The sequence below is a fragment of the Chanodichthys erythropterus genome, chromosome 16 (assembly GCF_024489055.1).
Source record: "Chanodichthys erythropterus isolate Z2021 chromosome 16, ASM2448905v1, whole genome shotgun sequence".
Taxonomy (NCBI): Eukaryota; Metazoa; Chordata; class Actinopteri; order Cypriniformes; family Xenocyprididae; genus Chanodichthys; species Chanodichthys erythropterus.
Window position 1 is genome coordinate 36,341,623 of NC_090236.1, and position 23,778 is coordinate 36,365,400.

Sequence of the window (23,778 nt, forward strand, 5' to 3'; positions counted from 1 at the left end):
ATAGAAACAAACAGAATATCAACCGTACTTGCTTTGATGCACAAAAACAAACCTCATTGGTTCTTCCTGAAGCTCAAACATGCTGTGTAACACGAGAATGAACCTAATAGGTTCTCGCATGCGTCAAGCAAACATGCTTGAGCTTCCGTTTACCACAACTGATGTGTGAATTGAATATTTTTTATGTGAATAAAAGCCTAAATTAAATCTGTTCATCATATAAATTGATCGAGTCTCTTCAGTAAATTTGGACTAAGCCACTCAATTCATATGGATTAGTTTTACAATCTCTTTATGAACTTTGAGAAGTGTCAAAGTGGTAGTTGCCATGGAGGGGACAGAAATCAAAAGATATGATCCAAGATAAAAAGAAATTGTTTTTATTGAAATATTACAAATGAGCCAAATACATGTCATCTCTTATTTACATCAAAATGTAAACAGCTTACATACATTCAGCTGTACTAGTTCTTATGCAATAATGTTATAAGACCTTGCAGGGTCAGGAAAACTTGGTGAAAAATGCAAAACACACAAGGTGCATTTGTAAATGAATAAATCACAGTTTAGGTAGAGTAAATATTAAACTAAAAGGATAGTGTAGCTCTAAAAAGAAAAGAAAACAGTACGTGCAGCACCATCCTGTGCCACCACAGGGAGGCAACAATGTTCTTTCACAAGATCTACTTTGGCTCAACACAGACGCCCAACCTGACAAAGAGAATAACAAAAGTGTTTGATTCATATTCAGAAAGGCTCTGCACGGACATCTAACCACAGCTTTAAGGGATAGTTCACCTAAAAATGAATATTCTGTCATTTACTCACACTGTTCCAAACTTGTATGAATTTCATTGTTCTGCTGAACTCAAAGGAAGATATTTGGAAGTATGTTTGTAACCAAGCAGATCTCGCTCTCTAATTTACTACCATAGTATTTATTTTTCCTACTATGGCAGTCAATGGGAGGCGATTTCTGCTGATTACAAACATTCTTCCAAAAATCTTTGAGTTCAGCAGGACAAAGAAATTCATACAGGTCTGGAACAACTTGAGGGTGAATAAATGATGACAGAATATTCAGACTATCCATTTAAGTGAGCTACAAGAAAAGGCCTGCTAAACCACATTATATCTTAGCAGCTGATGTACAATGGTGTCTAATAGAGTGCACAAAACTGATTGCAAACACAAAACAAATAGTGGCTTCCCATGTGATTTATTACCACACAAGAGGAACTACTGTTAGTGTGGTTAAATTTAGGCTTAAGAGTTATGCACTGTAAAACACCACAAAATTAAAGTTTTATGCTCAGTGGACAAATTACATTTCCTGCTATAATGTGCATGCGCATCCTAAAAAACAACTTAAACGTGGATGAATCTACAGGAAATAATTTACTGTATTAGCATTTTTGTCAAAAATAAATGTTAATAAATGGTATTTAAAAAACAAAAAAATGATATATATATATATATATATATATAGTAATAAAATAATATATATATAAAAACTTATATATAGTAATAATAATGATATTATTTTATATATAATAATAATAATAATAATGATAATAATGCATAAAGACATTTAGTAGATGCTCTAAACCAAAAACTTTTAGTTGCCGATAAATTATGAGTAATCCAGTTAATGTGTCACTTTTCAGGTAGAACATGAGCACTTGTGAGCTATAATGAAATCTCTGAACATGAAAATGAGCAATGTAATATAAATATAAAGATCCTTTTCAGTGAGTCGGGATGGAAATCTGGAATGATTCGGAATGTCAAAAACACTGTGAGAGCACTTGGTTTTTATGGTGGTTTCAGTTCTCAGTTTCTGAAGAGTCGCTGGCATCGGTTAGACGCGTTTGCTTCTTGCGGACATTCCAGTGCAGACACTGAGCCAGGCTGTCAAACCAGTCGTACACCAGATCATGACAACAGATGGAAGGAACCGGGAAGCAGGAGGTTGTGATCTTAATGCTACAGGAGGAAAACAGAGTTCAAGTGATGATTTAACCTGAACTATATCAATTCTTTGGCTAAGTGTTTATTCCTGCTGATACTTTTGATGCTCATTTCCATAACTGTAATAAAGCTATATGGGACAGGTAAAAGTTGTTTGCTTATGGGATTGTGTAAAAGAGTGTCACCTGTCACCATGCTGGATTTCCTGCCTCTTTCTGCCATCAAACGAGACCCAGGCCGTGTTGCGAGCATCAGGCGATAACGTTATCTGCAGAGTAAATGACATTGTTCTTCTGAAGCTTTCTTGTGAGATGAATGAACAAAAATGACAAGTTTGAATGGCAAATGTAGTTTTGTCACTCAAATGGCAAAATCTCATTCTCACCATGAGCTCCACGCCAGCCGGCACCACGATGGGTCTGAAAGAGAGGGAGTGAGGGCAGATGGGGGTCACCATGATGGCAGGGACATTGGGATGGATCATGGAGGCTCCCGCTGCGGCGGCGTAGGCCGTGCTGCCCGTGGGGGTGGAAACTATTACACCTGCACGGAAACAAGCCACATATTTACATCTATTTCCATGGCAGTTGGACTCTCTCGTCAAAGCAAACCATCATGTATTGTGACGTGCTTGAGCTAAAAGAAAAAAACAAATCAAGCAAGAAAATGAAGTGCGTGTCTATGATATTCTAACACTCTTGTGTATAATGCAATAAAAATCAAAAGGGCTTTTCACACTTGAAATAGTTTGTGTCAATCTAAACCGCGGCTAAATGGAATCTTGCTTCATGTTTCACACTGCTCATAATTTACCCGGGGTTAACAATTAATCCTGGGTATTCTTAAGATGACGTTTCACATTGTACATTCCTAAACCCGGGGTTAACTTTCTTATTTGCATATTTGCAGTGTCAGTGTCATTGATTGGATAAACACAGCATATGACCTGTTTACACAAGCTCTAGTATTGCGCGTCCTTGTATTGACGACTGTACTTTCGAGTTTATACTGAATGGACATTTCGGATTATAAAGGTAAGAGTGAAATGGTCTCTTCTTCACTCATATTTTTGCATTTTCTGTCAGCATTTGACATTGTTCCTCTCAAACGCTGAATTTACCGTTTATATACAATGCGCAGTGTTTCCGTGACTTTCCAAATCAGACAAATCGGAGTACGCGATTGGTTGTCTGTTGCTAAGCGTCTGGCTGTAACATTCTAACATCGCATCGTTTCACACTGTACAAGTCTGGCACCGCAATGTGGGGTTAACACTGCAAAAGCGTGCCAACCCTGCTCCGGAACAGGGTTTCATAACCCCAGATAAAAAGTAGCACTAACCCTGCTTCTGAATTACAAGTGTGAAATGTTCCTTTACCCGGGGTTAAAAGTGGTGTTAAGAATGATGATAACCCAGGGTTAAGCGCAGTGTGAAAAGCCCTAAAGCTACACGGCCATTAAGTCTGGGGTCTGTAACTTTTTTTTAATGTTTTTGAAGTCTCTTATGCTCATTAAGGCTATATTTATCTGATCAAAATTCAAAAAGCAATATTATGAAATATTACAATATTAATATATAAAAAATATATACATATATATATATAAATTATTTAATTAAAAATACAGTAAAAACAGTAATATTGTAAAAAATTATTACAATTTAAAATAACTGTTTTCTATTTGAAAATATTTTACAAAGTAATTTATTCTCGTGTTGGCAAAGCTGAATTTTCAGCATCATTACTCCAGTCTTCAGTGTCACATGATCCTTCAGAACTCATTCTAATATGCTGATTAATTTTCAAAGTTGGAAAGTGGAAACAGTTGTGCAGCTTAATATTTATGTATAAACCGTGATACATTTTATTCAGGATTCTTTGATGACTAGAAAGTTCAAGCATTTATCTGTCACTTTTAATCAATTTAACACAACCTTGTTGGATAAAAGTATTAATTTCTTTGAAAAAAATAAAAACAGCCATGCGTTAAGAAGCTTATTTGTGAACACATTAATAGATAGATTAAAAAAAAAATTATCGGGCCAGTCAATCTGTGCTCACCGTCTCCCTGTACAGATGTGATGAGACGTCCATCCAGGTAAAGGTCAACATTGGACAGGTAGGATGAGGGCCCTCTGTCCACCACCACCTCATTGAGCACCTTCATACACACACAAAATATCCATATCACAGATGAAGAATGCATGAATTGCACACAAAAGAATTTAACAAGCAGGTGTATTTCTGCACAAATCACATGCCACTCTGATCACAAATATCCATCTCAGACATAAAAGCGCAGGTTGTTAATGACATCATGTTATTGCTATAGCAACTGGACATACAGACCTACCACAGCTGTTATTTTTAAATAACACCTATTGTGTCTGTCACCATGGAAAAATGTATATAAACAGCCTTGAAGAACAAACAAAAAAAATAAAATAAAATAAAAAACATTTTTCATATTATATATTTTTCATATTATAAACTCATTTTGCCATCAAGTGTAGAATCAAGAATTAAGTGTAGAATAAGTTTTTTTTTTTTTTTTGTTACAAAATACTAGGTAAAATGGCATCACATAAAAAGGTCATTAGCTTGTATTTATGGCCTCTAGTGTGTCAGGTGACTGGCAGGCACCATATCATCAGATTTGTTCCCAGCATCCTTATTGGTGGATTGTAAATTTGAATTATGTCAGTGTTTGTATTTAAATAACCTTTTGTCATTTGAACTCTTTTAGCCCTGAAAGAGGCCTGTGAGCCAAAATGTGTTGGCAAATAAAAGACAGACTTTGTCTCAAGCCTAATATTTCTCCATTCTAAAAGCATTACTGCTTTTGTGTTCAGTGCGGCGTTACCTGTAACTGTAGTGTGATTTTGCCTGCCTCGTTATTCATGTGGTTATGAGGCACTATTCCGTTCTCCTGAACGCTGAAGAGCTGCTCGTTCCTCTGAAACATGCCTTTCACCACCTTAACCTTCAGACGACTGCGCAGGATGATGGCAGCATTACCTACAAGAGCCAGACACAAACACCTCAAATAACAAACTAACCAAACTACAGTTCGTCTGGTTTCAAAAATAGAAAACATAAGAAACTCTATCAATCACTCTACCTTCAAAAACTTTATCCACCTCTGTTTTAAAGGACTCAAACTTGAATGGTGTGAGAAATCCTAAGGAACCCAGATGGAACGCCATGACCGGGGGGACACTTCCCTTAAACAAATGAGACAAAACATCTGGGATGATTAAACCACATTTGATTCTTAAAGGATTAGTTCACTTTCAAACAAAAATTATTTTACTCTCCCTCAAGCCATCCTAGGTGTACACTGCCCTCCAAAAGTTGGAAACACCCTAGAAAAGTCTGGTTTTGGACAATATTGGCATGAATCCTTTTTAAATTGTGATCATTTTGCACTGATAAGGGACAACACAAACTATGGAAACATATTTTATTATATAAACAGTTTATACATAGAAAAAAAAAAAACTAATTTTCGAATCATCAAAATATCCAGCATTAGCAGCTATCTGACCTAAACTGGGTTCTGATTAGTTCATCTTATTCTAAACTTAATTGGCAATCAATTGTTGAAGCTATTAAGGTGTGCTGACCCAAAAATCTTTTACAAACCTGGGCCAAGTTTAAACCAGTAACCAGGCATCACAGCTGGCAAAGGGGCATGTCTGACTTTGACATGTATATATTGCCATTATTATGTAATCAAAATGAAAATTATTATTGCTGGTCTTCAATGATAATGTCAAGTTACTGTAATGTATTTGCACCAAAAAATTATAAGGATTTATGCTGATATCATCCAAAACCACACTTTTACACGTTTATGATGGATGGATGTTTCTTCAGCTCATACGGTTTAATCCCGTTCACTGCCAATATAAAGCTCGGATGCATCAGGATATTTATTAATAGATATATATATATATATATATATATATATATATCAGATTGTGTTCATCAAAAAGAAGGAAGTCATATACACCTAGGATGGCTTGAGGGTGAGTAAAACAAATTTTCATTTGAAAATGAACTAATCCTTCAAATCAATCTCCAACTATTTTTGCATATTCAAATTCTAGCTTATATGGAAGCACACAGAGACCATCCAATGGAAAACAGCTCTGAATGACCTAGTAGGAGACTCTTGTGCACAAACAAACGAGATGAGACGAGAGAATACCTGGAAAAGAGATGATGCGTACAGAAGAGTCCCATCTCCACCCAAACAAATAATCAGATCAATGCAGTCCGAGATGTCATCATACCCTGTCCAAACAAAAGCAATGATGAATCACTTTTGAATGAATCAATTTTACTAATGTACCTAGACTAATATTGGTTAATGGTGTGTCAGGGTTATGCAAATCCTGTTACTGGTGAACCTGTTGATTCACTCCTATCCAATCCGACACTATGAGGTTTCAGTACCTTCCCTGAATGTGCACAGCTGATTGCGGATGGCTGAAAACGACTCATCGCTCATGAGAGAACCATCGTCCACTACTTTCTTCTCCACATAAACCATCAGATGTTTCTCCTGGTGGTCGAAATAATATAGATGGAATTTGTATAACAAAATGTAAACTAATAAGGTACAACAAAAATAAAAGGGTAAAAAAAAATAGCACCTGTAGCTTTATAGCCTTTGGTGTAACCTACCTCCACAAGGAACCTGCAAAGCTCTTTGAACGGCTCCAGCAGGGTCTCGTCTCGGATCTTTCTGATGACCAGGACGTTGAGCGGTGGTTTGCTCCAGGTGAGCCGCTGGCTGGCTGGATCCTGAATGTGCCTATGGGGAAAGTGGACAGAGTAGGCAAACATTGTGAGAGCTGGCACTGCACTTCACACAGAGAAACACTGCTTGTACTTTGTACACTCGTTACGCAACTTATTATCATGGTCAAACAAGCACAGTAAATGTGGACAGTTCTAGGATCAGATCATTGACGGTATTGATAAATAAAAAAATAAAAATAATAGGTGTCGTTTGACAAATTCGCCCTTTTTTGTACTTAAATTGTCAAATATTTAAATAGATATTTAATACAAGAAGTGTGATGAGACTGAGAAATCCTCAAAGGCAAAATACATGACTAGAAATAGGTGCATTTGAAATGTTTTTTCATTTCATTTCAATTCTACTTTCTGAGTATGAATTATCATCTGCAGTAAAAACAACAATACTCAAGCACTGTAGAAGGTTTTGCTACTAACTCAATTCTCTCCTGTATGATTTCATACGAGTCTCTTCAGACCTTACTGTACATGATATATGAGCTTCTACAACTTTTGACCTCCTAACTGAAATCCTTTCCACAAATTGATCATAGAAATAAAAACAGCATAAAAAAAATGAATAACAGTTTTCTCTTAGTCTTATTAAAGGATTTGTCCACTTTTAAATAAACTTTTCCTGATAATTTACTAACCCCCATGTCATCCAAGATGTCCATATCTTTCTTTCTTCAGTCAAAAAGAAATGGAGGTTTTTGATGAAAACATTCCAGGATTATTCTCCTTATAGTGGACTTCAATGGACTCCAAATGGTTGAAGGTCAAAATTACAGTTTCAGTGCAGCTTCAAAGGGCTTTAAACGATACCAGACGAGGAATAAGAGTCTTATCTAGCGAAACGATCAGACATTTTCGAAAAAAATACAACCGTATATGCTTTATAAACACAAATGATCACCTTGCACATGCTTCCGTATTCTTCAAAATGCTTACGCTGTATGTCCTACACCTTCCCTATTCAACTTAAGGAAAAAAATGAAACTGCCGCCGTGTTCGTTCTGCAAGTTGAATAGGGAAGGCGTAGGACATACGGTGTAAGCGTTTTGAAGAATACGGAAAGCAGAAGATATTTTGTGTTTATAAAGCATGTACAGTTGTATTTTTTTCGAAAATGACCGATCGTTTCTCTAGATAAGACTCTTATTCCTCGTCTGGTATTGTTTAAAGCTCTTTGAAGCTGCACTGAAACTGTAATTTTGACCTTCAACCGTTTGGAGTCCATTGAAGTCCATTATAAGGAGAATAATCCTGGAATGTTTTCATCAAAAACCTTCATTTCTTTTCGACTGAAGAAAGAAGGACATGGACATCTTGGATGACATGGGGGTGAGTAAATTATCAGGAAAATTTTATTTGAAAGTGAACTAATCCTTTAAGTGCAAACAATAAGTGCAAACATAATTAAAGAACTCCCTCAATATTCAAAGTGCAAAAAGAGACCAAATTTTTCTTCAAGCATGATACAGAGCTACACAGCCCAGCCTAAGATAGCTTTCATTTTGGGAGATATTTGCATGCATCAGGGAGCCGCTTTTAAAAATGCATTGAAATCATGTTTGAATGGGCACTCGCGTTTTACTTTCGCTTTCTATTTCGCAATCTCGTATACTCTGTGAATAGGGAACGCTAGTGCTGAGCGCACATTCTACAAGATAAGAAATTTCTAAGACGCTTAGGCTCTGATGTGCAATGAATCCTCCAACATGGTCTTGTCAGACATCTCCTCACTTACTCTAGCCACATAATCAGTGAACTCTGATTCCTGCTGCACTATGCTGCTCATCTTGAATGAGCTGGATGGAATTGAAGTGACCTTTATCCAACTTAATTAAATGTTTTTTATTTCTATAAAAAGCAAAATGACAGTGGAGGTGTAATGTAAACATACTGTAGCAGTGGCATAATCTATCCTAATTTCACTCTCACACTCTGCCATATGCCATAAGATTTTCACCTTAACGAGAAATCTCATCACATTTTAATCTCGCATTACACCCCTATTTAATACACACATTTTATTTATTGTACCAAGGAATAACCAAGCCTAACAGCTTGGTTTCTCTAACTCCAATATGCTTCAAAACATGTAATGTTGCATAATATCCAGAATAAGTCATTTTTAGATTCATTTACAGAAACACATAGCTAACATTCATAACCCCTAAACAACATGTTCACTACAACATCAGATATCAAAAAACCCCACATTACCCTCTGTGTGCGTTTTGTCCAGGGGGGTGCAAAGCAGGCATGGTGTTGGGGGGATTTTGGAAGGGATGCGTTAGAAAGTTCCAGCTCCAGTGACTGCACTGCCCTCCAGCTCTATCCAACAAAACGCCCTCTGGACCAGCACTCAGCACACACTCGGCCCTATCACTTGTTTGTCCAATCCTTTTCTCGGCTTAATGTTTAAACTGTAACAAGGGACGTGACCTCGCCCCTTACCTAAGATAGGCCTGAGCGCGCTTACTTACATGACTGAGGTTGGGTTGGGAAGAACGCAAGCTTTGGGTCCAAAGTGAGTAGCAGGATATGGTCCATGTAGAAAGTGCCCTCGTCTGCAACAAACAGACACTTCATTTAAGTCACTTTAGTAAGTTTAACTGATCTAAATCAAATGGCGTGTTATATACCTGCATCTATCCCATCTTTTTGGGCAACTCTCGGCGGTGTCCTCCGCTGATGCAGAGGCTTCTGACTCGTGCTGCTCGGGCAATCGATGTACGCTTCCCCCCGACAGGTGTTCCGGACAGTCCGGCCTCCGAAGAGACCTCTTCACCTCTTTCCGTCTCCTAGGAAGTTTCCCCTGCCGCTCCTGCTGCCTCTGTGACCGCTTAGATGAACCACCCTCCTCCGCCTTTCTGGAGGGCAGCCCGTCTTCCATGCCTTCAAATCTTATGAGAGGGGAAAAAAACAATTTAACATTATTACAGGAATCAAATAAATGAAGTGAAAAGACTTTATTCATGTTCCCGGGTTGATCTCATCCATGCCTTATATAGGATCTTGTTGACCAAAATAGACATTTGACATGCACTACAAAACTGCTTATGTGAACAGAAGAATCAGACATATTGTGTTCATACATTTACATTATAGCAGCTGACATGAAATACTTCAGTGAAGTAAAATATAAAAATTTTCCTTATAATTTACTCACCCCCATGTCATCCAAGAAAAGAAATTAAGGTTTTTAATGAAAACAATACAGGATTATTCTCCTTATAGTGGACTTCAATGGACTCCAAACGGTTGAAGGTCAAAATTACAGTTTCAGAGCAGCTTCAAAGAGCTTTAAACGATACCAGACGAGGAATAAGGGTCTTATCTAGCGAAACGATCGTCCATTTTCCACGAAAATGTAAATGTATATGCTTTATATAAACAAATGTTCACTGTCTAAGTGCCTCCGCCAAAACGCGTTTCCGTATTCTTCAAAACAATTCTTCTTCAATTTATGGAAAAAAGGTGAACATTTGTTTATATAAAGCATATATATTTACTTTTTTTTTTTTTTTTTGAAAATGGTCGATTGTTTTGCTAGATAAGACTCTTATTCCTCGTCTGGTATCGTTTAAAGCTCTTTGAAGCTGCACTGAAACCGTAATTTTGAGCTTCAACCGTTTGGAGTCCATTGAAGTCCACTATAAGGAGAATAATCCTGGAATGTTTTCATCAAAAACCTCCATTTCTTTTTGACTGAAGAAAGAAAGACATCTTGGATGACATGGGGGTGAGTAAATTATCAGGAAAGTTTATTTAAAAGTGAACTAATCCTTTAACATGTCCTGCATTGAGACACTAAAAACTTACATACATGTAAATGTTAGTTTAATTTAGAAACTACATTAAATGTGTGTATATTTTTTTAAAAATGCACCATATTTCAATACAATTTAGCACAAACTTAAGGTGTAAAATGTACTAAAATATAGTAATACACTAAAACCTTGATGTCATCTGTCATCTGCCAATGTATTTATTTACTAAGAATAGCCTCAAACACATATGACGTGTGCTGCACAATAAACAAAAACAAATTTACTCATAACACTCAACATGCAAACTATCAAGCTACTAACAAGGATTTTGCAGTCACAACGAGCAATAATCTTGCATAAGTTAAACAATATGAGACAGTAGGATCACATCCATCAACCAAAACTTCCGTTGAGTTGAGTTAGCCGCGCGCAGCTAGCAGAGCACAGCGCTTACCACAACAGGACACACCGCGAAACTTCCTTCTGGACTCTACAGTCTTTCAACACCTACAGACGTCAATTTAATACACTAATAGCTTGACAGAAACATTATTTCTACTGAACCATGGTTAACGGCTCATGTTTGCTTCATAATATTATTATGGGATGTCCACAATGACATCACGTGACACTCACGCTGCTGCGCAGAATCTCTGAGAAGAAAATAAAAACTCTAGATTATTTTTTTTTTAAATGCCTTAATTTTCTTTACTGACTTTTTTGCCTTTTGTGTTGATCAAATACATTTATTTAGTTATGCTGAAAAAAATATCTTACACACCAGGAAATATTTATCAAGATATCACGGATTGTTATTAAAATACATTGAAAGGTACACATAACCGCTGTCGCGAGCCAGCTGTGAACTGCGCGTGCACATTTCTTGAGAAAATAAACATTACAAGAATTAAATAGACCTTTTTTTCCCTAGGCTATTTAAATCTGTCATGTGATTAGAAGTTGCAAAGGTGTGTAACTGGGATGTTACACAAGACAATACTTTTTCAGGATGAATAAGAATAATAAACAGGTGGTTTGCCACATTTCACTTATTCTTTCATCAGGGTTCAATATCAATAGCAATATCTTTTCATGTTTATCTGCTATTCGGTAACCAATGCATATGGGTCATTGACGGATAAGGTTTTTAAAGGTGTAAAAAAAACATAATGGAGATATAATTCATTTTGAAACTACATTAAATGTGTGTATATATATTAAAAAAAAAAAAAAGCACCATATTTCAATACAATTTAGCACAAACTTAAGGTGTAAAATTTACTAAAATATAGTAGGGGAGAGTGGGGTGATTTGTGCCGGGGGAAGTAATTCCACCCATTGTTTCTGGAAAACCATAGAAGAAATTGGTCATGTGACCACATTATTTTGAAAAGCCATCCATTTTACTCATCCTCCAAAGAAGAGAGATACATGCCATGAGAGGAAAGTAGATTTTAGCTAAAAAAAAAAAAATGTTTCTATGTTTCTAAAATTTCTATGATCGAGGTTTTTTGATGGTAGTGTCTGAACAATTATAGATAAGTTTGTAAACATTTCACACATGTTTTAGTGCTTTAGCAGGATATCTATCTATCTATCTATCTATCTATCAAACTAAATCTATCTATCAAACTAAATCTAGCAACACCCTATGAACCACCCCGAGTACCCTAGCAACCGCATAGCAACACCATAGCGACCCCCCCAAGTACCCTAGCAACCACATAGCAACACCATAGCGACCACCCTCAGTACCTGAGCAACCGCATAGCAACACCCTAGCGACCACCCCGAGTACCTTAGCAACCGCATAGCAACACCCTAGCAACCACCCAGAATACCTTAGCAACCATCCCGAGTACCCTAGCAACCATATAGCAACACCCTAGCAACCACCCCGAGTACCCTAGCAACCACTCAGAGTACCCTAGCAACCCTATAGCAAAACCTTAGCAATCACACAGGAGTACTCTATCAAAATTACTAAACTAAAACTGAAACTTTCAAACTGAAAACTTTTAAAACTGCTTCAAACTTTCTGTACCGGCTTTTTCAAGCCAACTTAAAGTTTGTCTTCACAAACTTTTTTATCTAGTTTTCAACATATTATTAATTTGAAACTGTACATTGTACTCTTACATTTTAGCACTTAAACTATGTGACATTCTCATTTTTAGACCAAAACCCATCATGCCACGCACTTATAAAAGGAAGACAGACAGGGCTTCAACTCCTCTTGTGGAGTTGGACAGAGCAGTGAAAGAGATGCAACAGGGAAAGCCTATACGTCAGGTGGCAAGGGAGATGAAGACCTGCAGGATGATCTTGAAAAGGTTCATGGAGAAGAAAAAGATAGAAGTAACAAAGATGGGGTATAAGAGAACCAAACTGAGTTTGCACTGTGTTATTAAAGAGAAGTTTTATTCAGTTTTAAAGTAGCTTAAGTCACAATAGGATGTTTAGAAATTAGTCCAGTCACTTTATACCTCGTTCCAAATTATTATGCAAGTGACATATCAGTAAGATTTCAGTACAATAAACATTCAGATTTTAGTTTTTCTAAGAAAATGTTTGTTCGTTTATTTATCCATGTCTTTTTAGATAACTGGTATCAACCTCAGACAAAATCTATGGAAACCCTACTTAGAGGTTGTTCCACGTTATTAAGCAAGTCATAGTTCTCATGCAATATGGGGAGGAAGAAAGATCTTTCTGAAGATGAAAAGCATGAAATGGTGCAATGTTGTGCAAAAGGCCACAACCTAGCCTCAAACACATCTGACGTGTGCTGCACAATAAACAATAACAAATTTACTCATAACACTCAACATGCAAACTATCAAGCTACTAACAAGGATTTTGCAGTCACAACGAGCAATAATCTGAAAAAAATATCTTCACATCAGGAAATCTTTATCAAGATATCACGGATTGTTATTAAAATACATTGACAGGTATACATAAGCGCGGTCGCGAGCCAGCTGTGAACTGCGCGTGCACATTTCTTGAGAAAATAAACATTACAAGAATTAAATAGACCTTTTTTTTTCCTAGGCTATTTAAATCTGTCATGTGATTAGAAGTTGCACAGGTGTGTAACTGGGATGATTACACAAGACAATACTTTTTCAGGATGAATAGGAATAATAAACAGGTGGTTTGCCACATTTCACTTATTCTTTCATCAGGGTTCAATATCAATAGAATAAGATCTAAAGCATTAGAACTAAGTAAAGAAAAGGGAGGGTTATAGCATTGTTGCATGTACACCCTTTCATGGAAACAGTATTCCCTGGTGGCTGTGGCCTCTTTCAGCAGGATAATGCTCCTGCCACAAAGCAAAAATGGTTCAGGAATAGTTTGAGGAGCACAACAACGAGTTTGAGGTGTTGACTTGGCCTCCAAATTCCCCAGATCTCAATCCAATCGAGCATCTGTGGGATGTGCTGAACAAACAAGTCTGATCCATGGAGGCTCCACCTCACAACTTACAGGACTTAAAGGGATAGTTCACCCAAAAATGAAAATTTGATGTTTATCTGCTTACCTCCAGGGCATCCAAGATGTAGGTGACTTTTTTTCTTCAGTCGAACGCAAATTATGATTTTTAACTGCAACCGCTGCCGTCTGTCAGTCAAATAATAGCAGTAGATGGGAACTTCAACTATAACAGTAAATAAAACTTGCTTAGACAAATCAAAATTAAAACCTGCGGCTCGTGACGACACATTGATGTCCTAAGACACGAAACGATTGTGCGAGAAACCGAACATTATTTATATAATTTTTACCTCTAATACACCACTATGTCCAACTTCGTTCAGCTTCCTGTTAGTGAGGTCAAAAAACCCGCTCTGCTGACGGAAGTGATGTCTCGCCCATATACTTCAATGAGCGCGAGACATCACTGCCGCTGTCAGAGCACGATCAGACCTCACTAACCGGAAGCTGAACGGAGTTGGACATAGTGGTGTATTAGAGGTAAAAAATGATATAAATACTGTTCGGTTTCTCGCACAAACCGATCGTTTCGTGTCTTAGGACATCAATGTGTCGTCACGAGCCGCAGGGTTTAATTTGGATTTGTCTATGGAAGTTTTTTCGACTCTTATTGTTCAAGTTCCCAATCACTGCTATTATTTGACTGACAGACGGCAGCAGTTGCAGTTAAAAATCATAATTTGCGTTCGACTGAAGAAAAAAAGTCATCTACATCTTGGATGCCCTGGGGGTAAGCAGATGAACATCAAATTTTAATTTTTGGGTGAACTATCCCTTTAAAGGATCTGCTGATAACATCTTGGTGCAGATACACTGTTAGCCCGGATAAGTTGAATTTACTTAAAAAATTTGAGGAAACTGGTTGCCCTAAAAAAATTAAGTAATGATTAAGTAATGTGAACTTAATAATTCAAGTTAATTTAACTTAAAATGTTTTGTAATATTAATTACTTTGTAGTTATTACACCTAGTATATTTAAGTTCAATGTAATAAGCAAGTTAACTTGCCACCAATCAAAATTCATCCATGCCTCCCATCATGCATTGCTGCATGAATAAATTATGAGCTGAATTGTCTTAGTAATTTTCTTTATTCTCACTATTTAAATTTTGCTGTTTTTCTGTGACTTTTTAGCAGCTTGTTTTCTAATGTTCAGAGTTGATCTGTTTATTAGAACATGTTGCTTGTCACCGTCGTTGAGATTCACAGGCTGATTCTTGATGTCTGTATGTGCCTAAAATATATATATATATATTTTTTGTGATAAGGACAACTTAAAAAAATAAAAATGTATTATAGAAGTTGATCATCCGCTGTAGAATCACAGTGCTGCTGTAATCAATAATGTAAATCTAACTCAGAGATTGGACTCTAAATGAGTTCAGTGATTCAGATCAGATAATGATTATGTGAAAACATAACCAACATCAACTGATCATCTTTTAACTTTGCTTGTCTGGTTGGTTTTATTGCAGTTAAAACTGCTCAAACAAAATCTAATATTAAAAAGTTAAGGGTCAAGAGCTCAACTAAAACAAACCCTGACCCTCGATGATGGTAACTTAAAAATTGTGATTTTCTCCTTTGGTGAAAAACTATAAAAAGGTAAATGTTTGGAAAAAATGTCTGTAGAACAGCCAAAACAAATGTTCCAACTGCTCATCAACAGCTCCTTGAATTCACACACACCACGACAAAATGGCGTCATTACCTGCCGCAAACCAGTGTGAAGGAGGCGTGGTCAGGAGAAAAACTTCATAATTTAAGTGCATTTAACTTACATTTATTAACACATTCAAATACACCCACAAATTAGTAGAATTTACTTATATTTTATAAGTAATGCAACCAAACTTAAATATTTTAAGTATATTGTAATTATATTTTTAAGTAAATATAAAATCCGGGCTAAGAGTGTACCACAGCACACCTTCAGAGAGTCCATGCCTCGACAGGTCAGGGCTGTTTTGGCAGCAAAAGGTGGACCAACACAATATTAGGAAGGTGGTCATAATGTTATGCCTGATCGGTGTATGTTTTTGTTTTATTGTAAAGAAGCATTTCTGCCTTGATAAATGTGTGTTTCCTCTGAAATGAAAAAAAAAAATTAAGAAAAAATCGAAGAACGGTGCAGAAGCCCCATCCCTGGTTGTAAGCCTCAACTTAAAACAATCTAAACGTTATCCCTCGAAAGTGATTATTGATTGAAATGTCATTTCAGGATCAACAAAGATGTTGATCCTAAAACATGTTATTGGTGTTATTGGTGTTTCTGCAGCTTAGTTCCAAGAAATGCCTTTTTAAAACCTGTTTTAAGTACTTCAAGTTGAAAGGTTCACTTTATAAACCACCTCTGGTCAAAAAGTGAAACGCAAACAATGTCTCATCTCAAACCTTCAACACTGTCTTGGGCTCATTGGACAGCCATATCAGGATTGAGCTGCACCTGTGTCTTGTAAAATGTGAACAGGAACAGCTACTTTCGGCCAGGGATAGAGACAGCCATTAGTATAAGGTGCATGTAATTATGCCCAGAGTCCTTGTGGTCTGCTGTTTTGTAAGCTCAGCCATGACACATCTAAGTTTTTAACATTAGAAAGTGTTTCCTCACAATTTTCTTTAGAAAAGGGTGGAGACAACCTGATGTGACTGCTTGTGTCAGAAACCTCCCAACGGTCATTGTTTTAACAACACCCAGTTTTCTTCTTTTTAAAGCCTATTCTTGTTCCCTCCATGTAACCACTCCCTTTTAAAGTCAAGCCACTTCTCACACAAAGCTATATACTCTTTTAACCTATAACTCTTTTAAATTAGATGTTGACTTGTAGTAATAAACTAAACTCTTTTTTGTGTCTACAAACAAAAGCCCAACAGTGGACACACATGCATTAGAGGAGAATTTTTGTCACGCTTTTCTGAAAATCTTAAACATTTTCACCTCAATGGCATACAGAATTTATTTCATGTTTAATACGCTGTAAAAATGACAGTAAAAACCTGTTAAATGGTTAACACTGCAGTAAGTTCCCTTACTATACAAGGGAAAACAGTAATAGATCTAAAATTACATTTCATGCAGTTTTATACTTCTGTTAAATGGAAGTTTATGTTTATTTTTGGAACAAATCATCTAATAATTTACAGTGAAAAGTGTGTGACACTTCTCATTTGATATTTTTTCATTTTAATAATTGTGTATCATTTTTTTTTGTTATCAAATATGCACATTAGGTACATCTTATGTTGTTATATTTTTATTATTATTATTATTTTAGTGTCATGTTTTGTATTTGTGTGCGTGACACTATGTATGCCTTACATTACATTTATTACCTCAGCTTGTGGATAAGCTGCTTGTGATGAACTTTGATTTACCATTGTATTTATGGTGTTTGTCAGTAAAATAAAAAGAGATTTTAGTAGCATCAAGGCCTTGCTAATTCAGCAGAAAAGGGCTGTTGGATTTACTGGTTTAAGGTGTGAGGACCCTATTGTAATTGCTCTGTCAATTATTCTTCTTCAATGAAATGAATCACATTTTTGAGGGCCTAAACATGCCCGAAAACTCATGAAACTTTGAGTCTGATATGGGTTTCAGAATTAGGTGTGGTAAAATGGCTCGATAGCGCCACCTACAATATTTCAATTAAGCGCTGTCATGGAAAAAATAAATTTAAAGGTGGGGTATCCATTTTTTCAACTACACTGCTGGACATTGTTTATATCTGAAATCAACCAGAACAAACATACCACTCTCTTCATTGCTCCGCCTCCAAAACTCACACTCCAATCCTAACCACCCTCCTCTGAGTCGATCTCCAACCTTGGCCCGATTGCTTCTGGCATGCGAGGTGAATGCACTAATGACGCTAAACACCTCATTCTCTAGCAGTCGTCAGTGTGCAGTGGTTTACCTGCACAACTCTCACTATCTGGCCGCTGTTACACATGCAATGCGAGTGGATGTCCGTTTATCACAGCTGACGCGCAACAAAATGCTTCACGAAAAAAAAAGCGCAGTTGATGAACGAATGAAAAGAAAGCAAAAAAAATGAACATGCAGTACACTAGAGCAAATACAAACAAGATTTCATTGTTAGTCGCCAACAGCACAGCAGCTCCAGACAATCAAAACCCAGTGTTACTCACATGAAAAGCGGGTTCAAAGCAGCCTCCTCATCTGTTTTCAGGCCTTCCCTCTTGGCTCTCTCCAGCGCTGGAAAGCTTTTCTAATATAAACTAAAGCGCTTGCCCAGTCATGAACCTTCATTCCAGTGATATTCTTTTGAGCTCTTTTGTATTGTGTCTCATCATTTCTTTTTCTGCGTTTTTTTTTCTTCTCTTTTTTTCAAATCTCCCTCTTGCTCGTTCTGTCTCCACGACCGTCATACGCCCCCTAATGCTGATTGGTTAGACGTTTGTTGTTGGCGTCGGCCCGACTAACTTCCAAATAATGAAAAAATGGATACCCTACCTTTAAAGGATTAGTTCACTTTCAAATGAAAATTAGCCCAGAAGGCGGACTGAAAATTATACGGAAGACGGTCTGGCGGAAGCTACATATTTGACTTCATAACTTGTTAAATATGGATTTTTTTTTTTTTAAACAAATGCATCGCTTCAGAAGGCCTTTAATAACCTCCCGGAGCCGTGTGGAGTACGTTTATGATGGATGAATGCACTTTCTTGAGCTTCATATTCATACTCATTGGTGTCGTTCATTGCCATTATGAAGCGTGGATGCATCAGGATATTTATTAATATAACTCCAATTGATGTTCATCAGAAAGAATAAAGTCATATACACCTAGGATGGCTTGAGGGAGAGTAAAGCTTGGGGTAATTTTCATTTGAAAGTGAACTAATCCTTTAATTATGTTGATGCTGATTTTGGGAAAACAAACAAGGTGTCTATAAAAGGTTTTTATTTTTGCAAGAATGTCAAATAAAACATACAGAGATGCTCTGCCATGTGAAGAGACAAAACAGGCCACCCAGTCCTTCACAGCGGATGGGTGTGAGCTTCTTGTTAATCAAACAAAACAACTTCTTACATGTTAGTTAAACTGTAGGTGTTGCTTACACACAGAAAAAAGCTGCATATAAATTGCACAAGGTTGAGCCTTGAAAAAACACATTTATCACAAGACAGCCAGAGGGGAGGTATTGAACCATCTCTCGTTCATCTGGTTTCAGTTCCTGTATATCAAACTGAAAACATCCTGCACAATTTACAATGTTAAAACTTTCCACTTCCTGCTACGTTTCACATACAAGCATGAAACTTGGTACACACATGTAACAGCCAAATACCTACAAAAAAAGTCTCTTGGAGCAAAATCTGAAAAGGAAGTGAGATATTTTGAATTTTCTCTTTTTTACCGTTTCCAGACATGATACATTAACAAACTCCTCCTAGAGAGTTTTATCAGATAAACAGGAAATGACGTTTTACACTGTGATTAACTCCTCATAGACATTTAATCAGATCAACATCAGTCTAATCTTAAGGCCTTAGCCATGTTAAATAGCAAAGATCTTGAGTTTTCGTTGAAGGGCGTGTCTGCGACCGCCTGACTAAATCTGATGTTTCGCCATGAAGAGGAAGTTATTGTAACTCGGGCATACAATGTCAGATCTGCCCCAAACTTCACAGGTTTTATAGTCCTGACCTGAAGACATCTACATGCCAAAATTTAGTTATAGTCATATCGCCACCAGCTAATTGTCAGGTATTGTTTGTGTCTACGCTTTGGTTGTTGATGCTTATCTCTCTGTTTGGATCAAAGATTTATTAAAGCCTGTTTGGATTTATCTTTATCATGCATGTCTGATGCAACCTGAAGCCTATATGCACTGCACGATTTTAGCACGATGGCAATCTTTCATCTGGGACAGCCAAATATCGTGCAGTGCATCCCGGGCTTTAGAACTGTTACAGAATACCGACCTCCAAACATCACACACAGGACAAAAAAATGAGCTAACACGCTATCACAAATGTTAACTCAAACAACCAGGTAAATTAACAATACACAGCTAAGAACAATACACCAATCATGTCAGTAACCATGGTAACTAAAGAGTGGCGGGAAATTCAAACAAAGGAACATGTGACTGATGAAAACAACACCAAGAACAAACATGACTGAATATTTGTAACAGCTGCAACAGTTTTTTTTTTTTGGCAAAATTGTTTGTTATGCAATTAATGCCATAAACATAGAAATAAAATCTACACATACCAGATATTTGAAAAGTAGAAAAATTAAATGACACAGTAAAAGCTTTATAAATGCGATCTTCATGAAAAAGCTGGAATTAGTAGCAAACTATACAGGGAACCCTCTCATCTGGTACACTACAATATTAGAGGTTAAAATTAACAACAGAGGTATTATATTCGGCTCTGTTTATTTTCAGATATAATAATTACACTCAAATAAAAACTGAAATGTTTGTATTAGTATCACAAAAGCTAGTTTTCATAAGCACTTGTTGTCTTCATGGCAAATTTACACAATTAGCAGTAAATAAGCTCCTATCTAATGTTTTTTATAGCTAAGGAACTGTGAACACTGGAAAATATTCCTGAAGTAAATGTGACATATTGTTCACAAGCTATTTTATTGACGTCTTTCCGTGGTTGAAATACAAATAAAATTATTACATGAGATGTGATGCATTCCAGTCAGTTGTACAATATCTTTTAACCTACCTTTAAACATACCTTTGATGTTCAAGCATTTTTTCGAAATATAACTTGAATTGAAGAGGAAGAAAAGACTCGCTCTGCGTCGCCGCCTGAACAGCGATCTGACACGTCACATTTAAGAGCGTCAAAACGCCATTTATTATTTGAATTTCATGTTAAAATGATAAAAACTTTCATTTTTATCAGAAGCAATAAAGCACGAAGCTTTTTGCAATTATTCGATGGGAGGCGCTACAAATAATAGTTGATGTAGAAAAAAAAACGCAAACCTGGCAACCCTGGCTTGAACCACAGGTGATTCATAGGGTCAAAAAGAGCCTGCTTTTACATCACTATTTTTAAACTGTTAATGCATTAAAATTAAACACACAAGTTATTTTCTTCGCACACAGTATGTATGAGTTGCAGTCTGAACACTCTTTCCGCACCTTTTTGTTTGGCAGGATATATCATCGGCAGTTTAGTGATAATTATCGTCCGATACCGATTGTTGGCCGATACATCGGTGCATCTCTAGAAAGTACTATATTGCTGGTATGCAGGTCACTCTTTCATTTTCAGTTTTATATCTACTATTTTAATATCCAAGTTGTTGAATATGAGTAGTGTTGTTGAATCAGCAATAGTAGCTACGGATTTATAAAGAAAGGTTAAACTACACCTACAATAACATATGTGGGCTATTCATTTGATTGTGCAGGGCCAGCCTTCATCTCAGTAGGGTGTGTCTACTGTGAACTGCTGTAAAGCTGTTTCAGTGAGGAACTGAAAAGAAAGACTAATTGTGGTTGTTGTGATTCCTGCCTTGGACTATGCCTTACCATGGACATATCAATCCCTTCACTTCTGCTGGTTCTGTGGCTCAAGAGTTTTCTGAACTGGTTGGTGGTCGTGATCCAGCGACACTACATGATCCGGACGTTCTCAGGATTCTTCTGCATTTCCTTGGCACTGATTGATAGTCTCTTGAGTTTCGCCCTCACAGCTATTTTCTATCTGGAAGACATCAACTTCTCAGGCTGGCATATCACCAGGTACCACATATGCCTACTGACTCAGATTGCTTGTTTTATCTATGCCATGCTCCACTGGCCAGTGTTCCTCCTTGTAGGACTAGATAACTTCTGGACGCTATCATCAAGCTCAAGAAACACAACCTGGACACAAAAGCTGACTTACATTACGGGAGTGTGTCTCCTTTGGATTCTAGCAGCTCTGTATGTCTTCTGGGTGCCTGATGTTGCTCCTCTGTTAGGAGATGATGAGAAGCACCGATGCACGCTGTTCAGCAGCCCTCAGAGTGTTCAGGTTCTCGCTGCGTTGTTACTGACAGCCACCTGTGTCATTATTTACTCATACGCTCCGTTTGAGAAATGGAGGGTGCAGGTTTTTCTGCATTCCATTCAACCATGTTGTATGATTTGTTTAAGGCGGATTATGCATACGTTCCTCAGCACGTGGGCCTCGTTTCTCATTCTGATGATTATCTCGCCGCTGCTAAAGATAGAGATGAACGCGCATCTGCAGTTAAACGTCGTCTGGTTGAGTTTCCTCAACAGTTTTTCTGTCGCTTTGGCACTGTGTGCTGGCTCTTTTGCAACGAATTCCAAGAAAAGTGAGACCATTACAGATGGGTTTTGTTCATGGTACTTTTGTTTTACATATGGAGCTGACGAGTGGAATTATGGACAACAAGCTGACCGCATTCAAGTTCAAAAACACTAAATGTCTGAGTATGGCTATTTGCTTTCTTGTTTGCATTACAAAAAGAAAATTAAACACACGTGGGTTTGTAAATTAGCCTGCAAATGATTTGTGTCTTTAGAAGAATAAAAGTGAATATTAGACCAGCACTGAGGTAAAATGTCTGCAAATTTAAGCCACACTCTAAAAAATGCTGTTGTTGCGGTTGATTTATATATAATATATATATATATATATATATATATATATATATATATATATATATATATATATATATATATATATATATATATATCATATATCAAATGCTGGGTTCAGCCTGCTGGGTAATTTTATTAGGTTATTTTTAATATTTTTAGCCAGGTGCTGGTTTCTGTATCTCAGCTGCTGGGTCATTTTTAATGTCAAACCCCCCCCCCCTACCATACCTACCCAGTGCTGGGTAAATGTAACCCAATGTTGGGTAGTCTGTCCCAAACTTGTTAAAACTGGTACTTAACGATTTTTTTGTTAGCTGTTCTGAGAGAAAACTTTCTGAGGGGAAATTCCTGTTTCCTTCCTGAGGGGAAATTAAGGTTTGTATTGTGTTGTATTCTTATCAAATTATTACAGTACTAAGAGGAAAACATCTGTAGTCTCACATTTCCCCTTTCTCACATGTACGCCACAGTCTGCTCGCAAGCCTTCTACAAATGCATTTTAATATCAAATTGACTGACCCAGCACTGATTAAAAAAATAACCTAGCATATGTGTTAATGTATAAAACCCAGCATGGGTTCTGTCCAATATTTACCCAGCGCTGGGTTGCCGAATAACCTAAATTGGGTTGTTCTTAACCCAGCATTTTTTAGATAGTCAGGCCGATTTGAGGCCCAATTCTCCCCTTCCGACAAGGATTATTCCACAGATTTTCTTATCAGATTTTCCTGTGGTGTGAGGTGTGTTAAAAGGGATAGTTCACCCAAAAATGAAAATTATTCCATGATTTACTAGCCATCTTAGGTGTATATGGCTATCTTCTTTCAATCAAACACAATCTGAGATATATTTAAAAATATCCTTAGCCCTCCAAGGTTTATAATGGTTGTGAATGAGGGACTGCATTTTGAAGCCAAAAATAATGCATCAATTCATACTAAAAGTAATCCATACGTCTCCAGAGGGTTAATAAAGGCCTTCTGAAGTGAAGCGATGCATTTTTGTAAGAAAAATATCCATATTTAAAACTTTAAAGGATAAGTCCACTTTTAAACACACTTTTCCTGATAAATTTACTCATGAACATCCAAGATGTTTA

The 23,778-nt window shown here is 36.9% G+C and overlaps 2 protein-coding genes across 3 annotated transcripts; one reads left to right on the forward strand and one right to left on the reverse strand.

The window, feature by feature from the left end:
• Window positions 1-383: 383 nt before the first annotated feature.
• nadkb (NAD kinase b) lies at window positions 384-22,076 on the reverse strand. 2 transcript variants are annotated; one of them, XM_067363295.1, is made up of 12 exons: window positions 21,955-22,076; window positions 9,431-9,691; window positions 9,272-9,355; window positions 6,663-6,792; window positions 6,432-6,540; window positions 6,184-6,269; window positions 5,092-5,194; window positions 4,834-4,988; window positions 4,032-4,131; window positions 2,357-2,514; window positions 2,157-2,239; window positions 384-1,986 (listed from the first exon to the last, which is right to left on the reverse strand). In XM_067363295.1, the coding sequence occupies exons 2-12, from the start codon at window positions 9,679-9,681 to the stop codon at window positions 1,827-1,829; spliced, it is 1,419 nt and encodes a 472-aa protein (XP_067219396.1). In that variant the 5' UTR covers window positions 9,682-9,691; window positions 21,955-22,076; the 3' UTR covers window positions 384-1,826. The 2 variants fall into 2 exon arrangements, with proteins under 2 accessions (XP_067219396.1, XP_067219395.1); XM_067363294.1 differs by lacking the exon at window positions 21,955-22,076 and adding an exon at window positions 11,013-11,177 and having other exon boundaries at window positions 385-1,986.
• On the forward strand, window positions 21,217-22,649 carry gpr160 (G protein-coupled receptor 160). Its single transcript, XM_067363296.1, has one exon. The coding sequence runs from the start codon at window positions 21,598-21,600 to the stop codon at window positions 22,498-22,500; it is 903 nt and encodes a 300-aa protein (XP_067219397.1). The 5' UTR covers window positions 21,217-21,597; the 3' UTR covers window positions 22,501-22,649.
• Window positions 22,650-23,778: the final 1,129 nt, after the last annotated feature.